At 44.0% G+C, this 25,760-nt stretch overlaps 1 protein-coding gene and 1 pseudogene across 8 annotated transcripts; one reads left to right on the plus strand and one right to left on the minus strand.

The window, feature by feature from the left end:
• On the plus strand, nt 1-25,614 carry LMAN2L (lectin, mannose binding 2 like). 8 transcript variants are annotated; one of them, XM_070429918.1, is made up of 9 exons: nt 34-229; nt 1,446-1,564; nt 5,101-5,218; nt 6,017-6,099; nt 18,912-18,944; nt 19,948-20,109; nt 20,202-20,316; nt 24,057-24,176; nt 24,503-25,614. In XM_070429918.1, the coding sequence occupies exons 1-9, from the start codon at nt 34-36 to the stop codon at nt 24,643-24,645; spliced, it is 1,089 nt and encodes a 362-aa protein (XP_070286019.1). In that variant the 3' UTR covers nt 24,646-25,614. The 8 variants fall into 8 exon arrangements, with proteins under 8 accessions (XP_070286026.1, XP_070286019.1, XP_070286024.1 ...); XM_070429919.1 differs by lacking the exon at nt 34-229 and adding an exon at nt 241-1,297; XM_070429925.1 differs by lacking the exon at nt 18,912-18,944 and having other exon boundaries at nt 1-229.
• LOC139019592 (THAP domain-containing protein 2 pseudogene) lies at nt 21,982-23,686 on the minus strand (annotated as a pseudogene).
• Nucleotides 25,615-25,760: the final 146 nt, after the last annotated feature.

Below are 25,760 nucleotides of genomic sequence, written 5' to 3' on the forward strand. Positions count from 1 at the left end.
CGGGCTTTTGGGGAAGGGACAGTGGTGAGAAAGATGGCGGCGACTCTGGGCCCCTCTGGGTGGTGGTGGCGGCGGTGGCGGTGGCGGCGCCGTCTGTCTGCTTGGGATGGGTCCAGGATGTTGCTCCTTCTCCTTTTGTTGGGGTCTGGGCAGGGGCCCCGAAAAGTCGGGGCGGGTCAGACGTTCGAGTACTTGAAGCGGGAACACTCGCTGTCGAAGCCCTACCAGGGTGAGGCGCCCGGGACGAGGTGATCGTGCATGGGGCGGGCTTCGCGACCTGAGATCCTCGGTAGAGGCGGGCGGCGACGGGCTTCGTGGCCCGGCCACTGCCGGCGATGGGTAGGGGCTCGCGGGGACTCCCGCGAAGTTTGGGAGCTACGGGTCCGAAGGGCAGAGGTCCGCCTCCCTCCCACTCCCGGCGCCGCACCAGCGCTGGAGGCTCCCAGCAGGTCGTCGCTGGGCCCTCGGATGCCGCCAGGGCTGGGTCTGAACGCGGGGGAGCTCGGCGGCGGACCGGAGAGCGTGGGAAGGAGAGAGAGCTGCGAAGCGGGGCGAGTGATGGAGGGCCACTAGCAACGAGCCGGTCTCCGGCTGGAGTTACAGAGGGGCCAGAAATAAAGCAGGAGGCGGGGCTGGGGCCGCGCTTGGCCCGACGGAGAAAGAAGACAAAATCCTGTTGCGCGTTAAAACACCTGTTCTTCTCCAGTTCCGGAGTCCTGTTGGTGACGGGGCTGGCAGCTTTGCTCTGTTAGGGGACATAGACTTCTAGGCACAGCCTGTCAACTAGAACATGTACGGAGGCGTCAACGGGGACCAAAGCAGTGCAGCTGGCTTAACTCACACAAGCCTGTTTCCCGCTGGAGTGTAGGCAGGGGGACAGCAAACAGGCAAACAGACCCCAGCGGAAGAGCCCATTCCCTACGGCCGCGGGTGATGGTGGGTTCACTTAGCAGGTGCACGGGCTGTCGCCATGGTGTGGGTCCCTGCCAATGCAGTGGGTTGTAGACACAGCTCTCGCTCTCAGTTACAGTCTGGCCTATCTGCTAAAGTCATGCTGGGATTGTTTAAAGAATGTGATTCAGCCCCAGAAGCCTAAGGATCAAGCTCTTTTTGGTTTAACCGGGGATTTTTTTTTTTTCCTTTCGTGGAGCTACAATTTACTCACATATAAAAAGGGAAGAATAGATCTGAGCTATGGTTACTCTGGCAGAGATAAAGGGTTGGATAAAGTGATAGCTCTGATGTGCTGTGGGGTCTTCGCCTAAGAAGGGCTTTGTGAAAAGAAGCCGAAAAGATGGTAAGGATTTAAGATTGATGCGTGATAGGTGGGAAATTGACATGAAAGGGGAAAGAAGAGATGACTGCAGCTTTTGGAGGGCCTTGTGGTGGCTTTCTGAATGGGTTGGTGTTGGAAGAGTACGAACAGATCTACTTCCTCCCTGTAGGTGTGGGCACTAGCAGTTCCGCATTGTGGAACCTGATGGGCAACGCCATGGTGATGACGCAATATATCCGCCTTACTCCAGATATGCAAAGTAAACAGGGTGCCCTCTGGAACCGGGTGGTAAGAATCTTCCTCCCTCCTGTGTTGGTGACCCAAAAAGTTCGCCAGAGGCATATTGGCTTAGTTTTGCTGTCTATTCTCAGTAATTTGTCTTCTGTGGTTATTAAAGGTTTTCATTTCAGAGGTTATGCCCTTCATCATGAAATCAGATATTTAGAGAAATGCTCTCTATTGCCCTAATTATAGCAAACAGTTCATTTTTATTCTGTTTTCTGAAATGTATTTAATTCAGACTTGGTAGTATGACTTCTTGGAGGTTAATAACTCGTGTTCAGTTACTGTGCTTTGTAAAGTAGAAGACTGGTCTTTTAAATTTAGCCCAGACTTCATCCTAGTTTCTCCCCCTCCCATGTTAATTCACTTTAAGGAGTCTAATTTTAAGTTTTATTGTCATATGAAAGCCACTTTGAGCCCTTGGTCATTTTATCTGTCCTTCTCTGGACCTTTTCTAGCTACATTGTCTTCCTTGAGGTATGGCGGCAAGAAGTGAATGCAGTATTCCTGGTGTGGCTGCACTCTGATTTTGTACAAGTGTAAGATGATGCTTTCTTTTTGGTTTCCAGGGCTTTTTCAAAACCTTTTATGACCGCTTTACTTTTGGGAATGGCCTTGGCATCCTTGAATACTTTTGGGTTCACATAAGCTAAGACCTCGCTTTTTCATGTTTTTTTTAAATCATTAGTTTTAGATAAGTGAACCCCAGAAAAGAGCACTATTTCTTCTCCCTGCTCATTTTATGTGCAGAGAATTCTAAAGGAGCAGAGGGAGAAGAGAAATTTCTCCATGAGCCATTTGCACAAGCTGGCCCCTTACCCCAGGTTGTAGCGCTGAGCGTGTTCTTGGACAGCGTATGGTAATGTGTTCTGGTAGAAGAGGTGAAGGGCTGCCAGTTGAAAGACTCGGGTTCCAGATGTAGCTGTATCACACACCCACTGTGAGCCCTAGGCGGTTAGTTTACTTCTCCGTTTTTAGTTTTTCCATCTGTCAGATGCACTTCATAATACCTATTCTACACGCCCACCAGAATTGTTGTGAGGGTAGACATGAAAAGCTTTGGAAAGTTAAAGTAGTTACAGAAATGTACGTTGTTATACCTTACATCTGTTATAAGGTGCATTGATGGAGGTCTCTGGGTTACTAAATTATTCTAACCAGCGTTTGAAACTTCGCTGCTGTCTTGCTAGCTGTCTCTACATAACTCTTAGCAGCAATTCTACTCTCTGGTTTTCCTGCCCTTTTTCAGATTCTCTGTTACCTGTATTTTTAAAAAAATATTTTTATTGATTTCAGAGAAGAAGAGAAAGGGAGAGAGAGAGATTGAAACATCAATGATGAGAATCATTAATTGGCTGCTTCCTGCATGCCCCCTACTGGGGATCAAGCCCGCAAGCTGGGCATGTGCCCTGATGGAATCTTGGTTCATAGGTCTACACTCAACCTCTGAGCCACATGGGCCGGGCTACCTGTATTTTTTTATAACTGGCTATCAGAAAGAGCCTTGGAGTTGTTTCTGAGTTACGTATTTGGATAGGAAGCATTGGTTTGAGCAATGGGTTCTCAAGTTTGGCTGTCCATTGGAGCCAGTGCCTGGATTCCACCCCCAGAGATTCTGGTTTAATTGGAATTGGATATGCCTGGGCATTGGGATTTTCCCTTAAAGCCCTCTAGGTGAATCTAATGTGCAGCAAAGTTTCAGAACATAGTCCTGATCAAAACTGTATAAGCATTGTGCTACAGCAGGCCAAAGATAAGTGGCAGACACCTCTTGGCTCAGTATGAACCTCTGGGGCCTTGCCCTCTTCTCAGGGACATAATTCCCACCCACTGGCTATGGGGCAGCTTCCTGCTACTGAATTTCACTCTTGCCCTGAAATCTAAATGTAACAGCAGAAAGATGATAACCCAGAGATTGGGTTCATCAGAGTAGGGTTAGCTGTTGGAGAATTCAGAAGGATCTGCACCCCTTTCATTTGGAATATCTACTAATACTAACACTTTTGGAAGATTTCCCAGAAATTAAACTGAAAATGATCTAGCAATATGTTGTTTGAGAGCTAGAACAGTCTATTTAGAGAGCCTTTGGCTGAACCTCATTGGTCTATCTGCTCCTCTTTCTCTTCTTTCTTTTTTTTTTTTTTAAATATATTTTATTGATTTTTTACAGAGAGGAAGGGAGAGGGATAGAGAGTTAGAAACATCGATGAGAGAGAAACATCGACCAGCTGCCTTGTGCACATCTCCTACTGGGGATGTGCCCGCAACCAATGTACATGCCCTTGACCGGAATTGAACCCGGGACCTTTCATTCCGCAGGCTGACGCTCTATCCACTGAGCCAAACCGGTTTTGGCTCTCTTCTTTCTTCATGGTGAACTTTAACCAGGAGCCTCTCTAAGTCAAATACCCACTCTGGTTTCTACTTGAAAGTGTTCAACTATTTTTTTAAAAATATGTTTTTTATTGACTTTAGAGAGAGAGGAAGGGAGAGGGTGAGAGAGGCAGAAACATTAATGAGAGAAACATCAACATCAGTCGGCTACCTTATACATGCCCCCTACCGGGGATCCAGCCTGAAACCCTGGCATGTGTCCCTACTGGGAATCGAACTGGCAACCTCCTGGTGCATGGGTCGATGCTCAACCTCTGAGCTACACTGGCCGGGCATGTTCAACTATTTAGAGCACTTACCTCCTCCATTTTCCCAAGGTTTGCTACACAATTCAGAAAAAGCAATAGTCTGATTCATACCTACCTCCTTAAAATTTTCCCACCAGAGGCTTTCCCTGTGGTGAGGTTGGGAGTGGTCTCCTTTGGTGCATTTATGCTTCCTGGCCATGGGCATGAGGTTTGGGGGGATTGTAACTTACCCCTTCTCAAGGGAACTACAGCTTATTCCTTCCTCAGCTTGGCATAGGGCCAAGTCTAATTAGCGTTGTGTATAGCATCTGCTAATTATTCCTGGAAACCTTTTCCTAATGGCTTCATTTTTCTTACTCTTTCACAATGAACGAGGCTTTGACCTTCCTTTAAAATCTAAGCTATTTATTTATTTTTTTAATTCTTTATTGTTGAAAGTATTACATATGTCTCCTTTCCCCCATTGTAAAGCTAAGCTTTTTAGAGTCTTTCTATCAGAGGGGTGATCTTAAGCTGTAGGTGAGTTAATTCAGCCACCTGTACTCTACAGGTTGAGACGCTTTGCTGGATGGGTGTATGACGATAGCAATCTTACATGGTGTTTTAGTGTCTTTCCTAACTTTGGAGTACTATCCTATTTCTATTGGGAGATGTTGAAGAAAATTAGGAGGTTTATTAACTTTTTATATTAAATCTCATATACAGTTGAATGGCTCTATTTATTTAATTTTATGACACAAACACTTAACAGGTCTTAGATTTCAGTTTTAACCTGTAGCCTCATGTTACCTGCATTTATGTTTTCCTAGTCTGTAGACTGCTGCTGAGGACTTCAGGGGCTTTGCATTCCATACTCCTCATTAATCCCAATGTGTGTTTTGTTTTTGTTTGTCACTTCAGCCATGTTTCCTGAGAGACTGGGAGTTGCAGGTGCACTTCAAAATCCATGGACAAGGGAAGAAGAATCTACATGGGGATGGCTTGGCAATCTGGTACACAAAGGATCGGATGCAGCCAGGTATTGGGACCCTGGGGTTGCTCTTGTGTAGGGTGTGACTGACCTGCTTTTTCATGTGCCCTCTTTTTGAGAAGGGTATGTCCCTACATATCAGCAGTTTCCCCTCTCCCTTGATGTCTGTGGATGAAGACGGGCCTGTCTAGTCTCTAGAATGGGGTCTGAGTCCTCGTAAGGAGCTGAACTTGACTCATCCTGGGCTGATTTCTTGCTTATTAGATCCTTCTTATTTCCCTGTGAACCCACCTGGCCTGTTGACTAGGTGGAAGCACTGGCTCTCCTGAACACTGATTACTGGGTGAGCAGATTCCTTCTGGCCTTCACAGAGACCCTCTCAGCACTCCTGAGTATGGAGAAGAGTGTCTATTTTCCCCGCTGTGTGGGAGCCATTGCCCAAAGCAAATGGCAAACTCCACCTCATTCAACCTGATCTCCTTGGCAATAAGAAGTCCAACTTGGGAATTCAGATCTCTCTTAGGGGCATGGTCATCACCAAGTGTTTGTGAGGCAGAATTCTTTAGGGGCGCCTTAGTAACTAGTCGGGATCTGGGAGCAGCTGTAGTGCTAAACAAGGTTGCAGTGGCCTTCTGTCTTTCCCCTGCCTTCATAACAACTACAGCTGGTTACTGGGTGCTTGCTACAGGCCATGCACTTTCCTGGGTGCTTTTACATATGTTTTCTTGTCTTAATCGAGGCCTGAGAGTCATTTGAATTTTACCTTTTCCTCCATCATAGTGAATATTATTCCTTTATCAACTCTTAGCTTTATTTCATTGTTCATCATCTGTTCTCTCTCTCTAGGGCCTGTGTTTGGAAACATGGACAAATTTGTGGGGCTGGGAGTATTTGTAGACACCTACCCCAATGAGGAGAAGCAGCAAGAGGTAATGGCAAGTGTCAGAGCTTAGGACAGCCACATGGACGTTCCCGTCCTCTGCCTCAGGAATGCTGTTCAGGAGGGAACAGAGGGGCTAGAAAGTGAGGGGTTCACTGCTACTTTCTTCTTCTGTTGAACTTCAGCAGTTAATGGGTTTCTCAGGGTTTTTTGTAGAGAGAGCTGTTTATGGTGCACAGTCCTTTGGGAATGGCCATCTGAATGGGGCTTTCTCTTCAGCGTTAACAGTGTTTTCTGTCTTGTGCACATTAGGTGGTGGCTGGAGGTGAGCATGCTTGGCTGGTTGGTAATCTGGCTACTAGGCCAGCACCAGAGCAAGCTGATGTCCCTCACCTGGTGACTTAATATATCACTGCCATGTCCTCCTGCAGCTTGCTCACCCTTTCCAGTATCCTTTTCTTCTTCCTCTTCTCAGACCCGAACAGCCATTCTCTTCTCTAGGAAAGACTATCAAAGGAAATGGTTGGAATCTCAGGATTTTGTGGGAACCCAGGATCTGGCTTATGGCAGAAGCTTCTTGCTTTTTTGTTAGCAGACCCTAAGGTTTCTGTAGTATTTTCTTAGGCTACCAGCAGGTTGGTACTCTCTACCTGATGGCCCCACCATCAGGTGGTGGGAACATGGTTATGACAGGTTGTTGCTAGGCATCCTGTAGCTAAATAATATTTAGCAGGAAAGGAAGGATTAGGAATGGAAGTAGAATTCACTATATTTTTACCCCAAAAGTTTATGAAAATTTTCAAATTTATAAAAAATTGGAAGAACAGATCATTGTATATTCAACAACCAGATTCAACAGTTTTTAACATTTCCCACAGAGTTCACCTTAGAGGATGTGGAAAGTGAGACCTGAGTTAGGAGAATAACCTTTTGTTGTGAGTCCATTACCGAGTTGTTTGTGGGCCCCTCTTAACTCCACCATCATCAAACCCTGTTTAGGCGCCACACCCTGGGAATCGAGCAAGACCAACATGGTCCTTGCATTCAGTAGCGCTGATGTGTGAGAGTCCTGGGATGTAAAAGTGAAGCTATAGCAGCAGCATCTAACCTGGGGCGGGGGACTTCGTGTTGGTGGTGGTGGTGGTGGAGGTGGTGGTTGGGGAAGACTTTTTCCAGGAAATGACATTTACATTAAAGTCTGCAAAATGAGGAACCAATGTTTCATGCTGAGGGAAAAGCGTGTGTTAAGGTGATGAAGTGAGAGAAGGGACAGTGAGTGTGAGGGCACAAAGGGGATCAGAGAGAGGTGAGGCTAGAAAGAGAAACGGGGCCGGCAGCCTTGCCACGTTGCACAGTTCATATTGCATTCTTTGCATTAACACTTGTCTCTTGGGCTTGTTAACTGGACACTGAGATTGAGCACTGTCTCCTTGGGTGGTTGGTGGTTTGGCTGTTTAGACCAGCACCAGAGCATGGGTGTGTGTGACTCATCCTCACCGTGCACACTGTGGGGCCAGGTTCTGAAGGGTGGTGTTCCCATTAAGGAGTCTGGACTGTGTTCTAAGGCGGTAAGTGCATTAAAGGATTTTAATGAGGGCATGTCGTGACTAGGTTTGCTGTTGTGCTGAGGAAATAGTGGTCGGTAGAAATGCATTCGAATAAGAGGTCTGGGCTGCAGGGCCTGACTAGAGTTTTAAACCTGCCTCTCTGTGAATTGTTCAAATTGTCTTAGCTTCTATTTCACCATCAGGTACTATTCTGATTTGAGAAGGTATATATGGGTTTATTTTGTAAGGAGAGTAGCCGTTAATCAGAAAAATTAGTTGCAGATGGTAAAAAGTAGGACTTCTTTTCTGGCTAGCTATATGGTTCTCACTCCCAACTGCACATTGGAATTACCCAGAGAGCATTTAAAATGCTGATGTCCAGGCCCAGCCTCAGAGAGTCTAATGCCATTAGTCTTAAGTGAAGTTTAGCCAACCTTACTTTTCAAAGCTCTCCAGGTGAGTTACATGTATAGTCAGGATTGCGAAGCCCTGGACCACCATTGAGCCCTTGTTTTCTTATTTATTTCTTTATGAAATTTTTAAGTTAAAATTTTAAAAAACTAATAAAAGCAGTTTTGTTTACTAAGTGGCTATTTTATGCTTGCCATTTTACAAATAGTCTTAATCTTCATCAAATCTCCTTAGAGTCAGTATTATTTTCCCCATTTTACCAATGAACAGCTCAGAGAAGGTAAGTGTCTTGCTCAAGGTAACAGCCAATATAAGGTGGAGTCAGATTTTGAGCACAGGTCCACCTGATTCCCAAGGCTGTGATTTTAATTATGGTTGTTACCTCCCACCACTGTGGTGTTCTGCCGGGTGATTTCCTTGAGAATGGAGAAACTCATTGTTCTCATGATCGGTGCAGTTGCAGTACGTAGATCTTCTACCCCGTGCAGAGAGTATAGGAAGTGCACTCCTACCTCCCAACAACCTGGAACTACCTTGGAGGCTAAGATCAAATGTGTTTTGTTAGCAGCATGGTTTACTGTATGATATGATAGGTAAAGGTGTCAGCCATTGTTCCATGCATTTTATATGTATTATTTACTTAACAAAACAGTACTTTGGGGTATATGTAATTTTTGTCCATTATGGGTAAGAAACTAAAGTCCAGAAAAGCCAAAAAAAACCCAAAACAAAACAAAAACCACAAAACTTGTTAGTGACACACAGGTAATGGGTTTGTGAGTGTTTTTTTAAAAATATATTTTATTGATATTTTACAGAGAGGAAGGGAGAGAGATAGAGAGCCAGAATCATCGATGAGAGCGAAACATCAATCAGCTGCCTCCTGCACATCTCCCACTGGGGATGTGCCCGCAACCCAGGTACATGCCCTTGACCGGAATCGAACCTGGGACCTTTCAGTCCGCAGGCTGACGCTCTATCCACTGAGCCAAACCAGTTTCGGCTGTGGTTTTTTTTTAAAATATATATTTTTTATTTCAGAGAGGAAGGGAGAGGGAGAGAGAGATAGAAACAGCAATGATGAGAGAGAATTATTGATTGGCTGTCTCCTGCATGCCCCATACTGGGGATCAAGCCTGTAACCTGGGCATGTGCCCTCACTGGGAATCGAACCTTGACCTCCTGGTTCATAAGTCAGTGCTCAACCACTGAGCCACGCCAGCCAGGTCAGGTAGTGGGTTTGAAATCAGAGACCACAGTCTCATTATTTTGATTTATTATTTTGAGCACATAAGGATAGAGTGACAAATATGGTGCCTTTAAAAACTAGCTAATGTCATGTGTAAAGATGTGCTGGATGAGGGGGACAAGGAGACTGCAGGAGTGATTTTGAACAGTTCATCAAATTCCTCAAGTTGCTGCAGTGAAAACGTTTCTCTAGTTTCTTGTTATCTTGTCACCAGAGTACACATGGCCTGTTGCTCCACTCACTTCCCACCACATTTGTCCACCAGGAAATACTGGGAAAATGCTAGCAACCATTAATGCACCTGAGAAGGGGTTTAGGCTTGGCTATCTGCATCAGAACAGATTGTCCAAAGTCACATAATTTCCCCACCTGTGATATAGGGATTGCAGTGTAGGTAAGTAGGTCAAGAGCTTGTGTATTTGGGAGTGCCGGATACTTACTACCTGTGCCATATGAGGTTGCCAGGTCATAAATCATTGTTGAAATAACAGCTGAAGAAATAGAAAATCTGGGTAGATAAGTAAAGAGATTGAATTAGTAATGAACAGTAACTCAGTCCTAGCCGGTTCGGCTCAGTGGATAGAGCGTCGGTCTGCTGACTGAAGTGTTCTGAGTTCGATTCCAGTCAAGGGCACAGGTTGCAGGCTCGATCCCCGGTAGGGGGTGTTCAGGAGGCAGCCGATCAATTATTCTCTCTCATCATTGATATTTCTATCTCTCCCTTTCCCTTCCTCTCTGAAATCAATAAAAATATATTTTTTAAAAAAACCTCACAAAGAAAAGCCCAGGACTAGATGGTTTCACTGATAAAATTCTACCAAATATGTAAAGTAGAATTAATATGGAATTCTTCTCAAACCCTTACAAAATATAAAAGGGACACTACCAACTCATGCTTTGAGTTGGTATTACCCTGATATTAACACTATGTTAGGTCATCACAAGAAAACTGCAGACCAATATCTTTTATGAATACAGATGTAAACATTATCAATAAAATACTAGCAAACCAAATCCATTAACATATGAAATGGATTATGCATCATGATTGAGTGTATCCTAGGAATTAATGTTTGGTTTAATATCTGAAAATTAATATGATAGACCATATTAATAGAATAAAGGACAAAAAAACATTTGATCATAGCAACAGATGTAGAAAAAAGTATTTGACATGATATAATACCTCTTTGTGATATAAAAGCACTCAACAAATCAGGCCTAGAATGGACTTCCTCAACCTGATAGAGGGCATCTGTGAAGAACCCTCAGATAACGTACTTAATTGTAAAAGACTGAAATCTTTCCCCCTAAGGTCAGGAACAGGACAAGGATTCTGCGTTTGCCACTTGTATTTAACACAATTCTGGAAGTTCTAGTCAGGACAGTTAGGTAAGAAAATAAAAACATCAAGATTGGAAAGGTAGAAGTAAAACTATTTCTATTAGCAGATGACATTATCTTATATATAGAAAATAAAAAATTCACAAACAGAACTAATGAATTCAGCAAGGTTGTAGGATACAAGATCAACATACAAAAATCAGTTGTATTTCTATATATTTGCATTGAACAATCAGAACATGAAAGTAAGAAATTCCATTTACACTATCATCAAAAAGGAATAAAATACTTAGACATAATTTAACTAGAAACAAAACGCTTAGAAATAAATTTAAGAAAACTTATACTCTATGGAAGACAGTATGGAGTTTCCTCAAAAAACTGGAAATGGAACTCCCATTTGACCCTGTGATCCCACTTCTAGGAATTTATCCCAAGAAACCAGAAACACCAATCAGAAAGGATATATGCACCTATATGTTCATAGCAGCACAATTCACCATAGCTAAGATCTGGAATCAGCCTAAATGCCCATCAGTAGATGAATGGATTAGAAAGCTGTGGTACATCTACACGATGGAATACTATGCTGCTGTAAGAAAGAAGGTACTCTTACCATTTGCAACGGCATGGATGGAGCTGGAGAGCATTATGCTAAGTGAAATAAGCCAGTCAATGAAGGAAAAATACCACATGATCTCACTCATTCATGGATAATAGAGACCATTATAAACTTTTGAACAATAATAGATACAGAGGCAGAGCTGCCTCACACAGATTGTCAAACTGCAGCGGGAAGGCCGGGGAGGGTTGGGGGGCAGGAGGGAGGGGGTTAAGAGATCAACTGAAGGGCTTGTATGCATGCATATGAGCATAACCAATGGACATAAGACACTGGGGGGTAGGGGAAGCCGGGGTATTGTCAAGGGCGGGGGGAAAAAAAAGGACACATATGTAATACCCTTTGTAATGCTTTAAGCAATAAAAAAAAAATAAATAAATAAATTATGAGAGAAATATAAAAAAAAAAAAGAAAACTTATACTCTGAAAGCTATGATATATTGTTGAAAAAAATTTAAAGATCATCTAAATAAATGTAAAGACATTCTGTGTCATGAATTGGAAAACAGTATTGTTAAGATGGTGATACTCCCCACACTGATCTATAGATTTGATGCAATCCCTGTCTATCAAAAATCTAGCTGACTATGCAGAAATTGACAAACTAATCCTAAAATAAAAAATTCAAGAGAATCAGAATAAGCAAAATAATCTTGGTAAAGAAGAGCAAACTTTGGAGGACCCACAATTATTGACAGTATTACAGATGTCCCCCATTACCTCCCTTTTTGCCTTCTTCATCCATGAGTAATTGATTTTTGATAAGGTTGCCAAGACAGTTCAATGGGGAAAGAATTGTCTTTTCAACAAATGGTACTGGGACAACTGGATTTCCACAGGGAGAATAATGAAGTTTTTCTAATCTCACCATACACAAATTTTAACTCAAAATAGATCAAAGAACTAAAGTTAAAAGCTAAAACTATAAAACTCATAGAAGAAAACAGGATTAATTCTTCATGACCTTGGATTAGGCAATCGTTTCTTAGATATGATACCAAAAACAAAAGCCACAAAAGAAAAAAATAGATAAATTAGAAACTTGTACTTCAAAGGATACCATCAAGGAAGTGATAAGACAACCCACAGACTGGAAGAAAATAAATGTAAATTATATATCTAATAAGGGACTTGTAATAATTCTTTATATATTCTAGATACAACTCAATAATGAAAAAGAACACAATTAAAAAATGGCAAAGCATCTGAATAGATATTGCCCCCAAGAAGATAAACAGATTGCCAATAAACACATTTAAAGATGTTCAACATCTGTAGCCATTAGGGACATACAGATGAAAACCACAGCCCTGATTGGTGTGGCTCTGTTGAGCATCGTTACATGTACCAAAAAGTTGCGGGTTTGATTCCTGGTCAAGGCATATACCCAGGTTGTGGGTTCAATCCCCAGTCAGGGTGGATATCGGAGGCAACCGATTGATATTTCTCTCACATCAATGTTTCTCTCTCCCACACTCCCTCTCAAAAAATCAATACAAGCATTAAAACTCACAGTGAGATGTCACCTCACACCCACTTGTATGGCTAAAATGGAAAAAACATGATAACAAGTGTTGTTAATGCTGTGGAGTAATTGGAACATTGGAGCCCTCATGCACTGCTGGTGGGAATGTAAATGGAGCAGTTGTTTTGGAAAACAGTTGGGCAGGTCTTCAAATGGTTAAACATAGAGTTCACCTAATCCAGCAATTCCATTCCTAGGTGTATATACTCAAGAGAAATGAAAACATATCTACATAAAAACTTTTACATAAATGTCCATAGGAGCATTATGATCATAGCCAAAAAATGAATACAACTCAAATAATGAGTGGATAAACAAATATGATGTATCCTCACAATGGAATATCATTCAGCATTAAAAAGTGAAGCATTGATATGTGCTCCAATGTGGATGGCCCTTGAAGACATGCTAAGTGAAAGAAGCCAGTCACAAAAGACATATTTTATGATCCCATATGTACCAACTGTCCAGACAGGTTGATCTATAGCGACAGAAAGTAGATGAGTAGTTTTCTGAAGCTGGGCTAGGGTGGGAGTGGGGAGAGTGACTGCTAGTGGGCAAAGGGTTTCTTTTTGGGGCAGTGAAATGTTCTAAAATTTATTGTGGTAATCACAATCTTAACTCTGAATATACTAAAAGCCATTGAATTACAGACTTTAAATAGGTGAATGGTGATATTGCATGAACTGTATCTTAGTATTGCTATTTTGTTAAAATTGATTCAAGCATGACTTGATCACCTTTTCTTACCATTATGAAGTCATCAGCTGACAGCCATGGTTCCTCATGACAGCCCACATGTTGGTGAGAAGTTGCAGGGAACTCTGGGAATGGGAGTGTCCTTTTTCAGTTGAAATCAGTATGATGACAAGAGGCCTTCTGGAAGGAGAGCACAGAAGGGCAGCCCTTTGCATCCTTGGCCTCATTCTTCCCGGGAGACTTGGGCCTCCCTCCGTGAGGTGAGACAGCGGGTGGGAGAGGGGGAAGAAAGCTCATGGTCCCAGGTCCAGCCAGCTTGGAAGCGAGTTTGAGGCACTCCCCATGTTTTATAATGTGATCATTGTTTTTCCTCCTTTGAAACTGGAAGAAAATTAACAATACTGTGCCATCCAGGTTAAAAACACATTCCTTTGCCCTAACTGGTTTGGCTCAGTGGATAGAGTATCAGACTGCGGACTAAAGGGTCCCAGGTTCGATTCTGGTCACGGGCACATGCCCAGGTTGTGGGCTTGATCCCCAGTTGGGGGCATGCAGGAGGCAGCCAATCAATGATTCTCTCTCATCATTGATATTTCTATCTCTCCCTCTCCCTTCCTCTGAAATCCATGAAAATATATATATATATTTTTAAATATTTTTATTGATTTTTTTACAGAGAGGAAGGGAGAGGGATAGAGAGTTAGAAACATTGATGAGAGAGAAACATCGACCAGCTGCCTCCTGCACACCCCCCACTGGGGATGTGCCCGCAACCAAGGTACATGCCCTTGACCGGAATCAAACCCGGGACTCTTCAGTCCGAAGGCCGACACTCTATCCACTGAGCCAAACCGGTTTTGGCCATGAAAATATATTTTAAAAAAATACTCCTCTAACAACACATTGCCTTGATGAAGACACCAGTCCCTCTTGGTCTCTTCGTTGTCGGCAGAAAGAATCTTTACGTTATTAAGGAAACTTCATCCGTCTTTAATTCTCTTGTTACCATCCAACATGGATGTGACTTAGGGGTTTTGTTTTGGTCCCAGGTGAGGTAGTGTTTTTCAAGGTACTCCTTTGGAGAGTAGGTGTGTGGAGTATTGGCAGGTTCTGATGTGAGTAGGCAGTGAGGCTGTTTCATTGCTGAGAGCTAATTTTTGAGGGAAATAGAAATGTATGGCTTTCTGCTGGAATTGAGTGAAGGTGAGGAGAAGATGTTTTGTTTTTGAGACAGTGAAAGAGGGAGAGAAGACGGAGAAAAAAGGCAAGAGCCTGCGCTTAGCTTTGGGTTAGTTCTTTACTTTATTTGGGTTTTGACCCTTTTGAGAATATGATGAAAGATGCAGTTACACGGGATTTTGCATTCAATTTTAGGAAGTTCATGAACTCCTCAAAGTAGAACTGTAGACAAGATCTTCTCATTAACGAGACATATCCACATACTATCAGAATGATGGGCAGCAGTGAACTGGAGACATGCGCATTAGGCAGTGTTCTGAATCTTGGCAATTGTAATCAGGGTAGACGAGTCATGAACTTCAGTGTTTGGTGTTTGGGCATACATCAAGTTTAATGCTTTCTGATTTTAGAGCACTATTGAAGTCCTCAAGTTACATTATTTTGGTTCTAGTGGGGTCACAACTAACATAAATGGGCTTAAAATCATCCCATGAGTTTAAAAGATCATGGTAATGTTCACAAATGTGAAAGTCTTTCAGGCAGTTAACTGGCTGGAGTGTCCTCAGTTGAGCTTTAAGACTTGGGGACAGTCCCTGGTATAGCTTGGTAGTAGTTTGGGAGCTTAGGGAGCCGGGGCCTTCTCAAGCTGCCCAATGATGTGAGAACTCATTGATGTCACTCTATGTAAGATGGATGTTGCTGAGTTACCCTGTCACCTTTGTACCAGATTCCTGCATAAAGGGCTAGTTAGATGAAGATTACTGTAGGACCAGTGACTTACAAAGTTTTTAAGCCTGAAAAATGGCTTCTGTGTGTTCCACCAGTGTCCAAAGGGAGGGACAGACAGAGGTGTGAAGGGAGATGCTGCAGAAGGGGCATTTGTTTGTTGTTCTTTTTATATTAAAGTTCATTATAGAAAAATCAGAAAAGGCTAAAACAAAATGTACAAACAACTTTTTAAAAACAAAACATTACATCACATGAACATGCCGTTGTTTTTTTAATTTTAAGTTTTTTAGATATATAGAAAAATGAGAAGATGGCAAATACTAGATTCAGACTAACCTTTTAAAAATTTTGACATCGTTTTAGACTTACAGCTAAATTATAATATAAAGAATTCAGGGTGCTCTTTACGCAGATTCCCCAAAATGTTAATGTCTTATTACATTTGCTTTGCCTTTTTTGTTGTTGTTAATCCTCACGGGAGGATATTTTTTTCCATTGAGAGAGGATGGAAGGGAGGGAGAGAGAGAGAAATATCGATTGGTGGCCTCCTGCATGCGCCCTGACTGGGGCTGGGAGAGCAAACCTGCAACCCAGCTACGTGACCTTGACCGGGAATCAAACCCAAGACCCTTCCATTCACAGGCTGATGCTCTAACCACTGACTCGTGCTGGCAGAGCGCTTTGCCTTTTCTTCACCTCTGTGTGTGTATCTGTGTCTCTGTCTGTCTGTGTATATTTTCCTGAACTAAGGAGCAAGTTGCCTTTCTTTAAGATGCTCCCTTTATTCTAAATACTTCACTTGTTTTTCCTAAACACAAGGAATTCTCTTACATAACCACAGCACAGTGATCAAAACCAGGCACTTAATATTGATATCAATACTATCGCCTAATTTACTAACCTTATTCAGATTTCATCAGTTGTCAAATCTGTCCTTTATGGCAAAAGAAAAGCCAAGATGCCATGTTGCATTCAGTTGTCATGTCCTTCCTTCGATCTGGAACCATTCCCCAGTATTCCTTTGTGTTTCAGGGTAGAGACCTAGTTTCTTGTTTTTGTATCTCACAGTATATACTAAGCATTTTTCCGTATTGGTAGATATTGAGAGCAGTGTAGCTCTCGCTGAGTGACTGAGCCAGGACTCTGGGCTCTGGCTGCCTGTTTCAAATCCTGCTTTCACTACTCAATTCCTGTGTTCTCGCTCTCTCTTTTCTTTTAATCCTCACCTGAGGATATGCTTCTTGATTTGAGAGAGAGAGAGATATGAGAGAGAACATTGGTTGGTTGCTTCTTGTATGCAACCCGACCAGGATCGAACCCACAATCTAGGTATGTGCCCTGACTAGGAATCAGATTCGAAACCTTTTGGAGTATGGGATGATGCTCCAACCAACTGAGCCACACCAGCCAAGGCAAAACCTATTAAATAAGTTTTGTCCTCTTAAACAAGTTTTCTTACCTGTGAAATGGGAATACCAATACCATAACCGTATGGGGTTCCCATTGAACTTAAAGGAATGCATATGTGCTCATTACTGGTACAGTGCCTGGCACAGAGTAAGCTCTCAGAAAGTGCTAGCTGTTCTCACCACTAAGTGACACTCACAAGGGCCACTGCAGGTGTCTTCGCAGTAGCCGTCGTGGCTCTGTTCTCTCCTACCGTTTTTCTTCATATCTGTCTAGGTTCAGAGAGCAAACTCGGCCGGCTTACTCAGCTGCAGGATGGTTTAGTTGGAAAAACTGCCCTAAAGAGTGGCTCCCAAGTGCTCCCAAGTTCATGAGCTCCTGTTGGTGACAGTTTCACTGGTCTGAGAGTAAGAACAGTGAGGAGACTTCTGATAGATGCCAAATGTTTTATTATGACATTACATATTTCTATCTTTGGTATTAAAATGTTCTTTTAAAAATTATATTTATAAAAAAAGTGATGTTTATAAAGATGGTTGTCTTGTCATTATTGTATTTTAATGTATTTAGTAGATCAGAAAACCAACAAGGTAAACCTGTTAACTTCCAAAATATTTTTGGAGATTTTACTGGTCTATGACAAGCCAGTGATCTGGGAATTACTGCTCTAAACTATGTGTTTAGCGTTGTGGTTATATATGAGCACTTGTACACAATATTTCTATCTGGAATTCATTCATTTAGTCATGGATTGAATGAACATTTATAATTTATTGACTCCCTCCTGAATGCCGGACACTGTACCAGATGCTTTACACGTCTCATTTCATCTTCGGAATTAGCCCTGTGTGCCGTGTGTTCTCCCTGCTTCCGGCAAGCAGAGGGGATCTCAGCTGGTGGAGCTCACCCCAAGTTGTGAAGCTGGGAGTGGCGTGGCCGCAGTTAGAACAGCTCTCCCTACTGACAGAGGCCATGTGTGCTCTTTTCTGTTCAGTGGTTCACAGCTGTGTGCTTCGGGTCTGGGGAATTTTAGCACAGGGTTCGTAGATCCACAAGTTCACGAGTCTCCTTTCAATCAAGATATGTTGAAGGTACAATTATATGTAGGTGCCTTTTTAACAAAAGTGGCCTTGCAGTACAAAAATGTGAAAGCACGTCTCCACCCTCCAGACAGCGATTTGCACAATAGGCAGGAGTTCCTCATTTTGGTGACTCTTCAGTTAGGAATGGAACTGCCGCCTTTGCCCGAGTCATTGTGATTCTTCAGCCTCCGGTTCCAGCTCCATTAAGCCTGTCTATGTTGTTTCCCATTGAAATTAAAGCATCTGGAACAGTGTCTGGCTGGTAACAGGTCTCAGGAAGCATCAGAGGAAGGAACGCTTTGTGCTCTACACCCTTACACACCCTTCTCTAGGGTAGGGCTGAACTGAGCCAGTGTAGGTCTCTTGTTGCTAGTACTGTAGCAGTTTTCTGGAGCAAAACTATCCTTGAACCATTTGCCATGTTTCAACACTCCCATGGAGCTTTGCCTTGTCCACATGTTATAGGTTATATATTTGAAAATATATGTCCACAGGCTCAACTAGAGGGTAAATGATCCCTTTGGATTCATGTTCATTTCACAGCCTCTCACGTGCTGGGCTTTTTGTCTTCTGGGCACTAGCTATATTCTGAGATCCTGGCCAGTAAACAGCATCTTGAATTTGGAAGAACTTAGCCCTGTCTCTCCTGTCTCTCCCCTTGCTATGGAAATGCTGCAATCTGGGTACAAACTTGTGGCCTGACCTCCTGACTCTCAGAGACATAAGGGGGGCCTGCTTGGATGGTGTAATGCTGTCTGTTTTATAAAGCTTCTGTAAGCTTCAGGACCTTAGAGAGGTCTTCCCAGAGGATTTCTTTGCAGATCTGGTGATAGTTACACCTCCTCTCCTCATAATGTACAAGCACCTGTGAATATAGTTTTGCCTATAATTTTGAGAGGCACAAGGACTTGAGTGTCCTCCACGCACCCTAAGTTTCTGTTTGGGGATTGAGACTGGTTTGCTCACCCACCACCACTGGGTCTTAGCTCTTCCATGGCCGTTTCTTTCTGACTTGGTCTCCTGTCTTCTGTGCCCTCTCTTGTTTTCAAACCTGTGGACCCTCTCAGGCCCAGAAGAGGAGATATTCTCCAGGAGTCCAGGTATTCAATTCTTGACCCACCATGGCCATCCTTTATTCCCTGTGTGCTCATCCAACATTTGCTACTGTTTAGAATCCATGTGGCTCTTGTCTCAAGAGTCACCAGTCTCTGATTGTGAGTGCATCTTCATTTGCATGTTGATATTGGGGACAGTGTGGAACTCACCAAGTGGCATGTGTCATGTGACCTCTCCTTCCATCTGCACTGCCTAGCACTGGGCTTGCTCTTAAATGGTAGCTCATCATTTCTAAGGAAGATGTGCTCCTAAAATTTTATTGAAGAGAGAGGGCCTCTGAAGTAGGGTAGGAAAGTGGGTGGGATCTGGGGAAACTTGCAGTGGGAGAACCTTGCTCTGTGTGTTATTGGGAGAAGTTGTGGCTGAAGCTTAACTGGGCTAGAAGGTTTTTTGGCTAAAACAGTCATGTTGGCTAGAGAACACCATCCAGCAACCTGGTTCTTTTTGAGTCCTGGTCCATTTTGCATCATGTGCTTATAGGATTTTAGAATTTGAAAGGAATTATCCTGAATGGAAAGATATCACTGATCAAAAGGTATTTTCAGAATACCTGTTGTGTTCAAAACACTCGGGCCGGGGGGAGGGAGGGGATGGGCTAATGTGGAGACATGCAAAAAAGCATAACAAGTTATTTTTTCTTAAAGGAGTTTACATGGCAGTTGGGTAGATAGGTACATAAACACAAAAAGCCACTAGTGTGGAGCAGAGGAACAGTGCAAATGGTGTTCTCAGGGAGGAGATTAGAGCCTTAGAGGGACCATGTCAGACCCACCCAGACGTGTAGCAAGGAGGATCCTTGAAGACAAGGACAGAGTTAGTCGCTTCCTGGGCCATATCACTTGAGTGTGGGTTCTAGCGTGTTGTTAATGAGGCTGGGCTATTGTCTGGTCTCTGTAAGGTGCTCAGCTTGTATGTGCATAGTTCTTGTTGCTCTTTGCTCTTTGCACTTCCTCATTGTCCTCTGCTTTTCCTTCCCTGCCTTCCTAGCGGGTGTTCCCCTACGTCTCAGCCATGGTGAACAATGGCTCCCTCAGCTATGATCATGAGCGGGACGGGCGGCCAACAGAGCTGGGGGGCTGTACGGCCATTGTCCGCAATCTCCATTATGACACCTTCCTTGTGATTCGCTATGTCAAGAGGCATTTGACGGTGAGTCCCTGTTCTGGACCAGTTGGCAGTATGGGCTGTCTGGCTCCTGCTCCTGGGGCCTGGCCCTGATTTCTCTCTTCTTTTTATTCTAGGTAATGATAGACATCGACGGCAAGCATGAGTGGAGGGACTGCATTGAGGTGCCCGGGGTCCGCCTGCCCCGGGGCTACTACTTTGGCACCTCCTCCATCACCGGGGATCTCTCAGGTACTACCACTGCACTTCTCATTTTCCCTGACTGAGGCCGTGTCTCAGTGGCCAGGCCTTGGTGAAGCTTCTCAGAGGGGAGAGCCAGACAAGCAGGACTTTGGGAAGCAGGTGCCCTGGGAGTGCTTATCTTCCTGCATTCTCATACCCAGATTCCTTAAGACCCCAGGCTTAGGCTGGCCTCAGACAGCGGTCCTGGGAGATAGTTGGAGCTACAGGAAAGTAGTGTTTGCCTCTTCAAGGAGCCAGCTCTCCAGCTTGTGTTTTGAGCTCTGCACTTTTCTGACTCTGCTGCCACCTTTCTAGTCTGCTTCCTCCCTCCCACTCCCAACGTGTTTAGTTCTCCTTCTCTGAACAAGGCTTCTTCGTGACTCTGCTGTCCCCCTTGACTGGCTCCCAGGCCCTGCTTTGTGTTCAGACTTCTGGGTTTCATGTATAGAGATGCTCCCGTTTCCAGCCATTCCATTCTGAACATACTGCCCTGGACCCATGTCTCGACTGTGCATTAGCACTCTCCCTGCCTGCGTGACACTGTTCTCAGTCCTCGCTCTATGTCCTCTCATCAGCTCTTTTGACCATGTGCCCTGAAGGTCTGTGCCACTGACAGTACCTGCTGCTTTTCTTTCCTGTCCCCTCGACTTTCTTTCTCCTTGTCCCCATTTGTTCTCCCCTTGGCTCCAGTCCCAATCATAACGTCATTTGAGAAGAGGTAAAGAACCAAACTTTTGGAATTTTTGGACATAATTTATTATGAATAAAGCCAATAGGAATAGAATTTTCTTCTGGCAAAAGGGAAAGGCAAACACCCATCTGAGATGGGCAACAGCTGCTTGGTTCCAGCGTGTGGCCAAGAGCAAATGCGGGCTCGGTAAGGCCATGCTGTCAGTTTTTCAAGAGAAGCTGGGAATCTGGATTTTTAAAATGAAATCTGATTTTTAAAATCATGGCTTAAAAAAAAAAAATCAACTTTATTGAGATGTGCTTTCCATACAACAGAAGTACATAGTTGGAAGAGTTTTGACAAATATTTACACCTGTGTCATGACCTCCATCGTCAAGACACAGAGCGTTTCCATCACTTCGAGAAGTCCCGGTGCCCCTTTTCAGCTCCGCCCTCACCTGCTCTGCCCTGGCAACCAGGGGCTGAGTACTGTGCAGAAGGCTGAGGCGTGGGCAGAGCTCCCCTGGGCCCAGGCACAGGAGGCACAAGCTTTAGATCTTTGCTAGGTAATCTTATTATGTGTTTCAAGTTGAAATGTCTTCTTTGCATTTTCCTTTAAGCTTACATGTTTCTAGGACCTGTCAGTTAACTTCCAGGTGCACTTTTCAATGGGAAATTGTTCCCAACTGTTAGAAATGACCAAAGAGAATACAGTCATTTTTTGTTTGTCCTAAGGAGTCCTTTGCTCTAGGTTTTTGGTGGTAATGCCTAGGTTAGTGAGTCTGTGTTCTCTACCCATAGAATGTCCCTAAATAGAAATTGTCTTTCTCTTTTTTTTTTAAGTAAAACTTTATTAAATACCCAGTTTTGGCATTATTTCCTTAAATATCTTTACCTTTGAATAGAATAAATGATGGGCATCAAGATCGATGCAAGCTAATCTTTTTTTTTCTTTTTGTGTGCAGGCTAATCTTAAATAAAAGCACTCTTGAACTGGTTTATATTTAGAGAATTGGTAATGTTTGATCTTCTTGGTCTTGTTCAAGAATCTTGAAATCCTCCAAAGAAAGACTGCTTAAGGCAGTTGGTAAAATGTGTTCAGATGTGCCTTTAGGTAATATGTTATTTGCTTCTAGATTCTTCACCAAGCAAGTGGCTTTGATCCATCTTCGAGTTGCTCTGCATTCTTTTTGTAGGCAAGTTTTCATTTTCCTTCTTAAACTTGCTATTTCTTTTTCCAGTTTAATTATCCTCTTTTTTGCCTCCATAGGATTCCTAAAGGCATAACTGTGTTCAAGTAGCACTTGTTGACTATTAATGTTTGATTTTAAATTAGAAGGTCCGGTTGGAGTACAACTGTTACTTTTCTTCAGAAGATTCCGTGACTTGAGTTTCATAGACTTTATATGGGTACAGAAATCAAAAATGGTTGGAACAGCATCCATTTTAAGTACTCGAGTTTGTCCTGTTAGATCAAAACAGGAGGCTTCAAAGTGCTTTGAACAAAGAAAAGTATGTTTTCCTGGCACAAAATTTTTGCGCTAACTAGGCGAACCCATTCTTTTCTTCTTTTAGGATCCAAAGGAAACCTGTGGAAGCTGAGGTTAATGTACTTGTTGTAGGTAGTGGCACAGCTCGCCGCGGCGCAATTGGTCCCGCCGAGCAGAGTCGCGGCGTGGGGTGGGCAGCAGGGGTGCGGATGTGTGTGTGTCGGGGGATAGGGATCCACCTTCCCTCTTTATGAATTTGGCCGACTTGAGCCCGTAGAGCCGTCAGTCCCGCAGCACCAGTCGCCTTCCTTTGCCTTCACCAACATGGCGGACACAACCCGGTCCCCTCCCTGGCCCCCAACGGGGAGAGGGACTACTGCCGAAATTGTCTTTCTCTTAAGGTCTTTCTTGTTGATACCTTCTTACTGTTAGGCAGTGGGTATTTAAATGGCTGAGAAAGTGGGGTACACTCCAGCCGTTTCAGTCATTGGTGCCCCACATTGTGAGGAGCAGTGCCCTCCTTTTTATTCTGTCCATGGCTCCCACTCAGTCCTGACAGCAAAAAAACCTCATTGAAGGCAAATCCAGTTTTTCAGGGTTTGCTAAGGGTCTGCTAACATTCTAAGTCTAAGCAGGTATAGATGCCATCCTAGTAATAGAAATGGCAAAAAATCCAACCAAGTAGCCATAATCTCCCTGGCATTCAGATTTGTGGTCTCTTAATACCAGTCTCCACTGAGAGGAACAGGAGCTTCTTGGAGAAATGGCAGATCTATGGCAAGAAGTGTATAAGTGGGAACTTTCCAGAAAAGCAAGGAAGATACCAAGAATTACTGGGCCTTGGCCAGTGTGGCTCAATTGGTTGAATGTCATCCTGTGCACTATAAGGTTGCTGGTTTGATTCCCAGTCAAGGCACATGCCTGGGTTGTAGACTCGATCCTCCGTAGAGGGTATGCTTTCACATCCTTTTCTCTCCCTGCCTCTCCTTTCCTCTCTCTCTAAAAGAAAAAAAAGTTAATAAAATAAAAAAAATCTTAAAAAACTACTGGGTTTATGAAAAAAGACTCAGAAACCAACTTGCATAGGCTCCCACTGGAACAAAATGGGTGGAGTTGAGCATCAGTAAGATGTACATCCTCAGTGTATTGAAACACGTCAAATGTGTTTGAATTGATGAGTTTATAATGATGCTTTAAAAAGAGAGAGCTCACCCAGCATGGCTCAATGGTTGAGCATTGACCTATGAACCAGGAGGTCAGGGTTCAATTCCCGGTCAGGGCACATGTCTGGGTTGTGGGCTCGATCCCCAGTGTGGGGTGTACAGGAGGAGCCAATCAATGATTCTCATCATTGATGTTTATATCTTTCTCTGAAATCAATCTATCTATCTATCTATCTATCTATCTATCTATAATATTGTAGAATAATGAAGAATATTCATGTTCCTTATCCTTGTTTTTAGATGAGAAAACAGGTTGCAATTATATTTTTAAGGTCACTGCTAGTTAGCTGTGGAATCGAAAGCTTGAGCCAAGATACTCCAAGATACCTCTTTTTGAGGGGGCTTGAGCAGTACTTTTTCCTTTAGACAACCATGACATCATTTCCCTGAAGTTATTTGAGCTGACGGTGGAGAGAACCCCAGAAGAGGAGAAGCTGCATCGAGATGTGTTCTTGCCCTCGGTGGACAACATGAAGCTGCCTGAGCGTGAGCAATAGGACCCCGGGAAACGGCCCACAGTGGGAGGTTGCAGTGCTGGGGCGGGCCAGGGGACCTCACCCACAGCTCGCAGGGCTGTCTCCTTTGTCCTTTCCCAGAGGGATATGGAGCACTGGCACCTCTTGTCACTTGTCTTCAGGTTACAGATGAGCAGGAGGAGGCGGCTTCGTTTTTGGATTAAAGCATCTGGAAAGGGAGAGTCTGAGTTCTGTCTCCCAGAATGGGTACTGGAACCTGGGGGCTTTAGCTTGTTGGTGGTCTTTCCTAATGGGTAGGCTCCCAGGGGCTGACTTGCTTCTCTCTTGCTTCCTCAGTGACAGCCCCGCTGCCGCCCCTAAGTGGCCTGGCTCTCTTCCTCATTGTCTTCTTCTCTCTGGTGTTTTCCGTGTTTGCCATTGTCATTGGGATCATACTGTACAACAAGTGGCAGGAACAGAGCCGGAAGCGTTTCTACTGAGCCCTCCTGCCGCCACCTCCGCTGTGGCTGTCCCCATGAGGTGTGGGAGGAACAGGCGCTGGCCTGACCACACAGCCCAGTGGTCTTCTCCATTCTTCAGCAGCCGGTCAGGGACTGTGTTCTGTCACTGGAGCTTTGAGTTCAGGGACACTGTATTCCCATGGTCATCTGTGAGGACCTCTGACTCTGGTTCAGGAAGCCCACCCACCCCAGGGCAATGCTGCTGTGAAGTGCCTTTCCCTGCAGTCCGTCCACTGGGAGCTCAGAGGGTGGAGATAGGATCTCCTGGTATGATGCCAAGATCACAGAAAAGAACTTTGTAACCCAGGATGCCTTGGTGTTGGACTCAGGACCCCCGTGCTTCTTACTTAAATCTGCAAAGAATGGAAAACTCCTCATACCTTCCCGCCATCCATTCATTGGTTTTTGCTTTTGTCTAAGCCTCTGTCCACCTGAGCAGCTCTCCTTGGAAATCTGGGTGGAAACTTCTCCCTCCTTTTACTGTCCTCTTCACATGCAGCCTGAGATCGAGAAGACCTTCCAGGCCTGTCTGTCGGAGCCAGGGCTGCAGAACAAACATGTTGCACTGACCCTCATTAGGTGTCCGCAGGGAAGGCTTTCTGCTTTGGCCCGCTGCTCTAGCCTTTGCTTGTCTGTGTGGATCCTGGATCTGTTGGCGTGTTTGTGATCTTCCCAATGAGGCCCTTCCATTCAGCCCTCAGTCTTGTTTGGCTGGAAGTTGGTGTGCAAGTTAAGAGAAGCTTGGAAGATCCCGTGGATGAGTGGGCTGAACTGTGACACTGACCTGCTCCAGGTTTTGACACCAGAAGCAACATTTGCTGAGTGACCCGACCACATGAAGATGTTTCTGGACCAACTGGAGCCTGCTTAGCTGCATGTTTTGTGTCTGTCATGGTCTTTGGAATCCTACTTTGATTTTTCAAAATGTAAGAAAACTTTTTTCTTATAGTCTCGGCCTGGATACTCCCCAGGAGGAAATCGGGCTTTTTCTTAATGGATAAGTAAGTTGCTGTTCTCGTGTTGCAAATCTGGGTCAATAGGCCCTTGTCATCTGTGCCTGGAAGAGTTCATTGTCATTGAGCAATAGAGCCTGA

The sequence above is a fragment of the Myotis yumanensis genome, unplaced genomic scaffold, assembly GCF_028538775.1.
Source record: "Myotis yumanensis isolate MYYU_CA2020_CCGP unplaced genomic scaffold, mMyoYum1.0.hap1 SCAF_11, whole genome shotgun sequence".
NCBI classification, from domain to species: Eukaryota; Metazoa; Chordata; class Mammalia; order Chiroptera; family Vespertilionidae; genus Myotis; species Myotis yumanensis.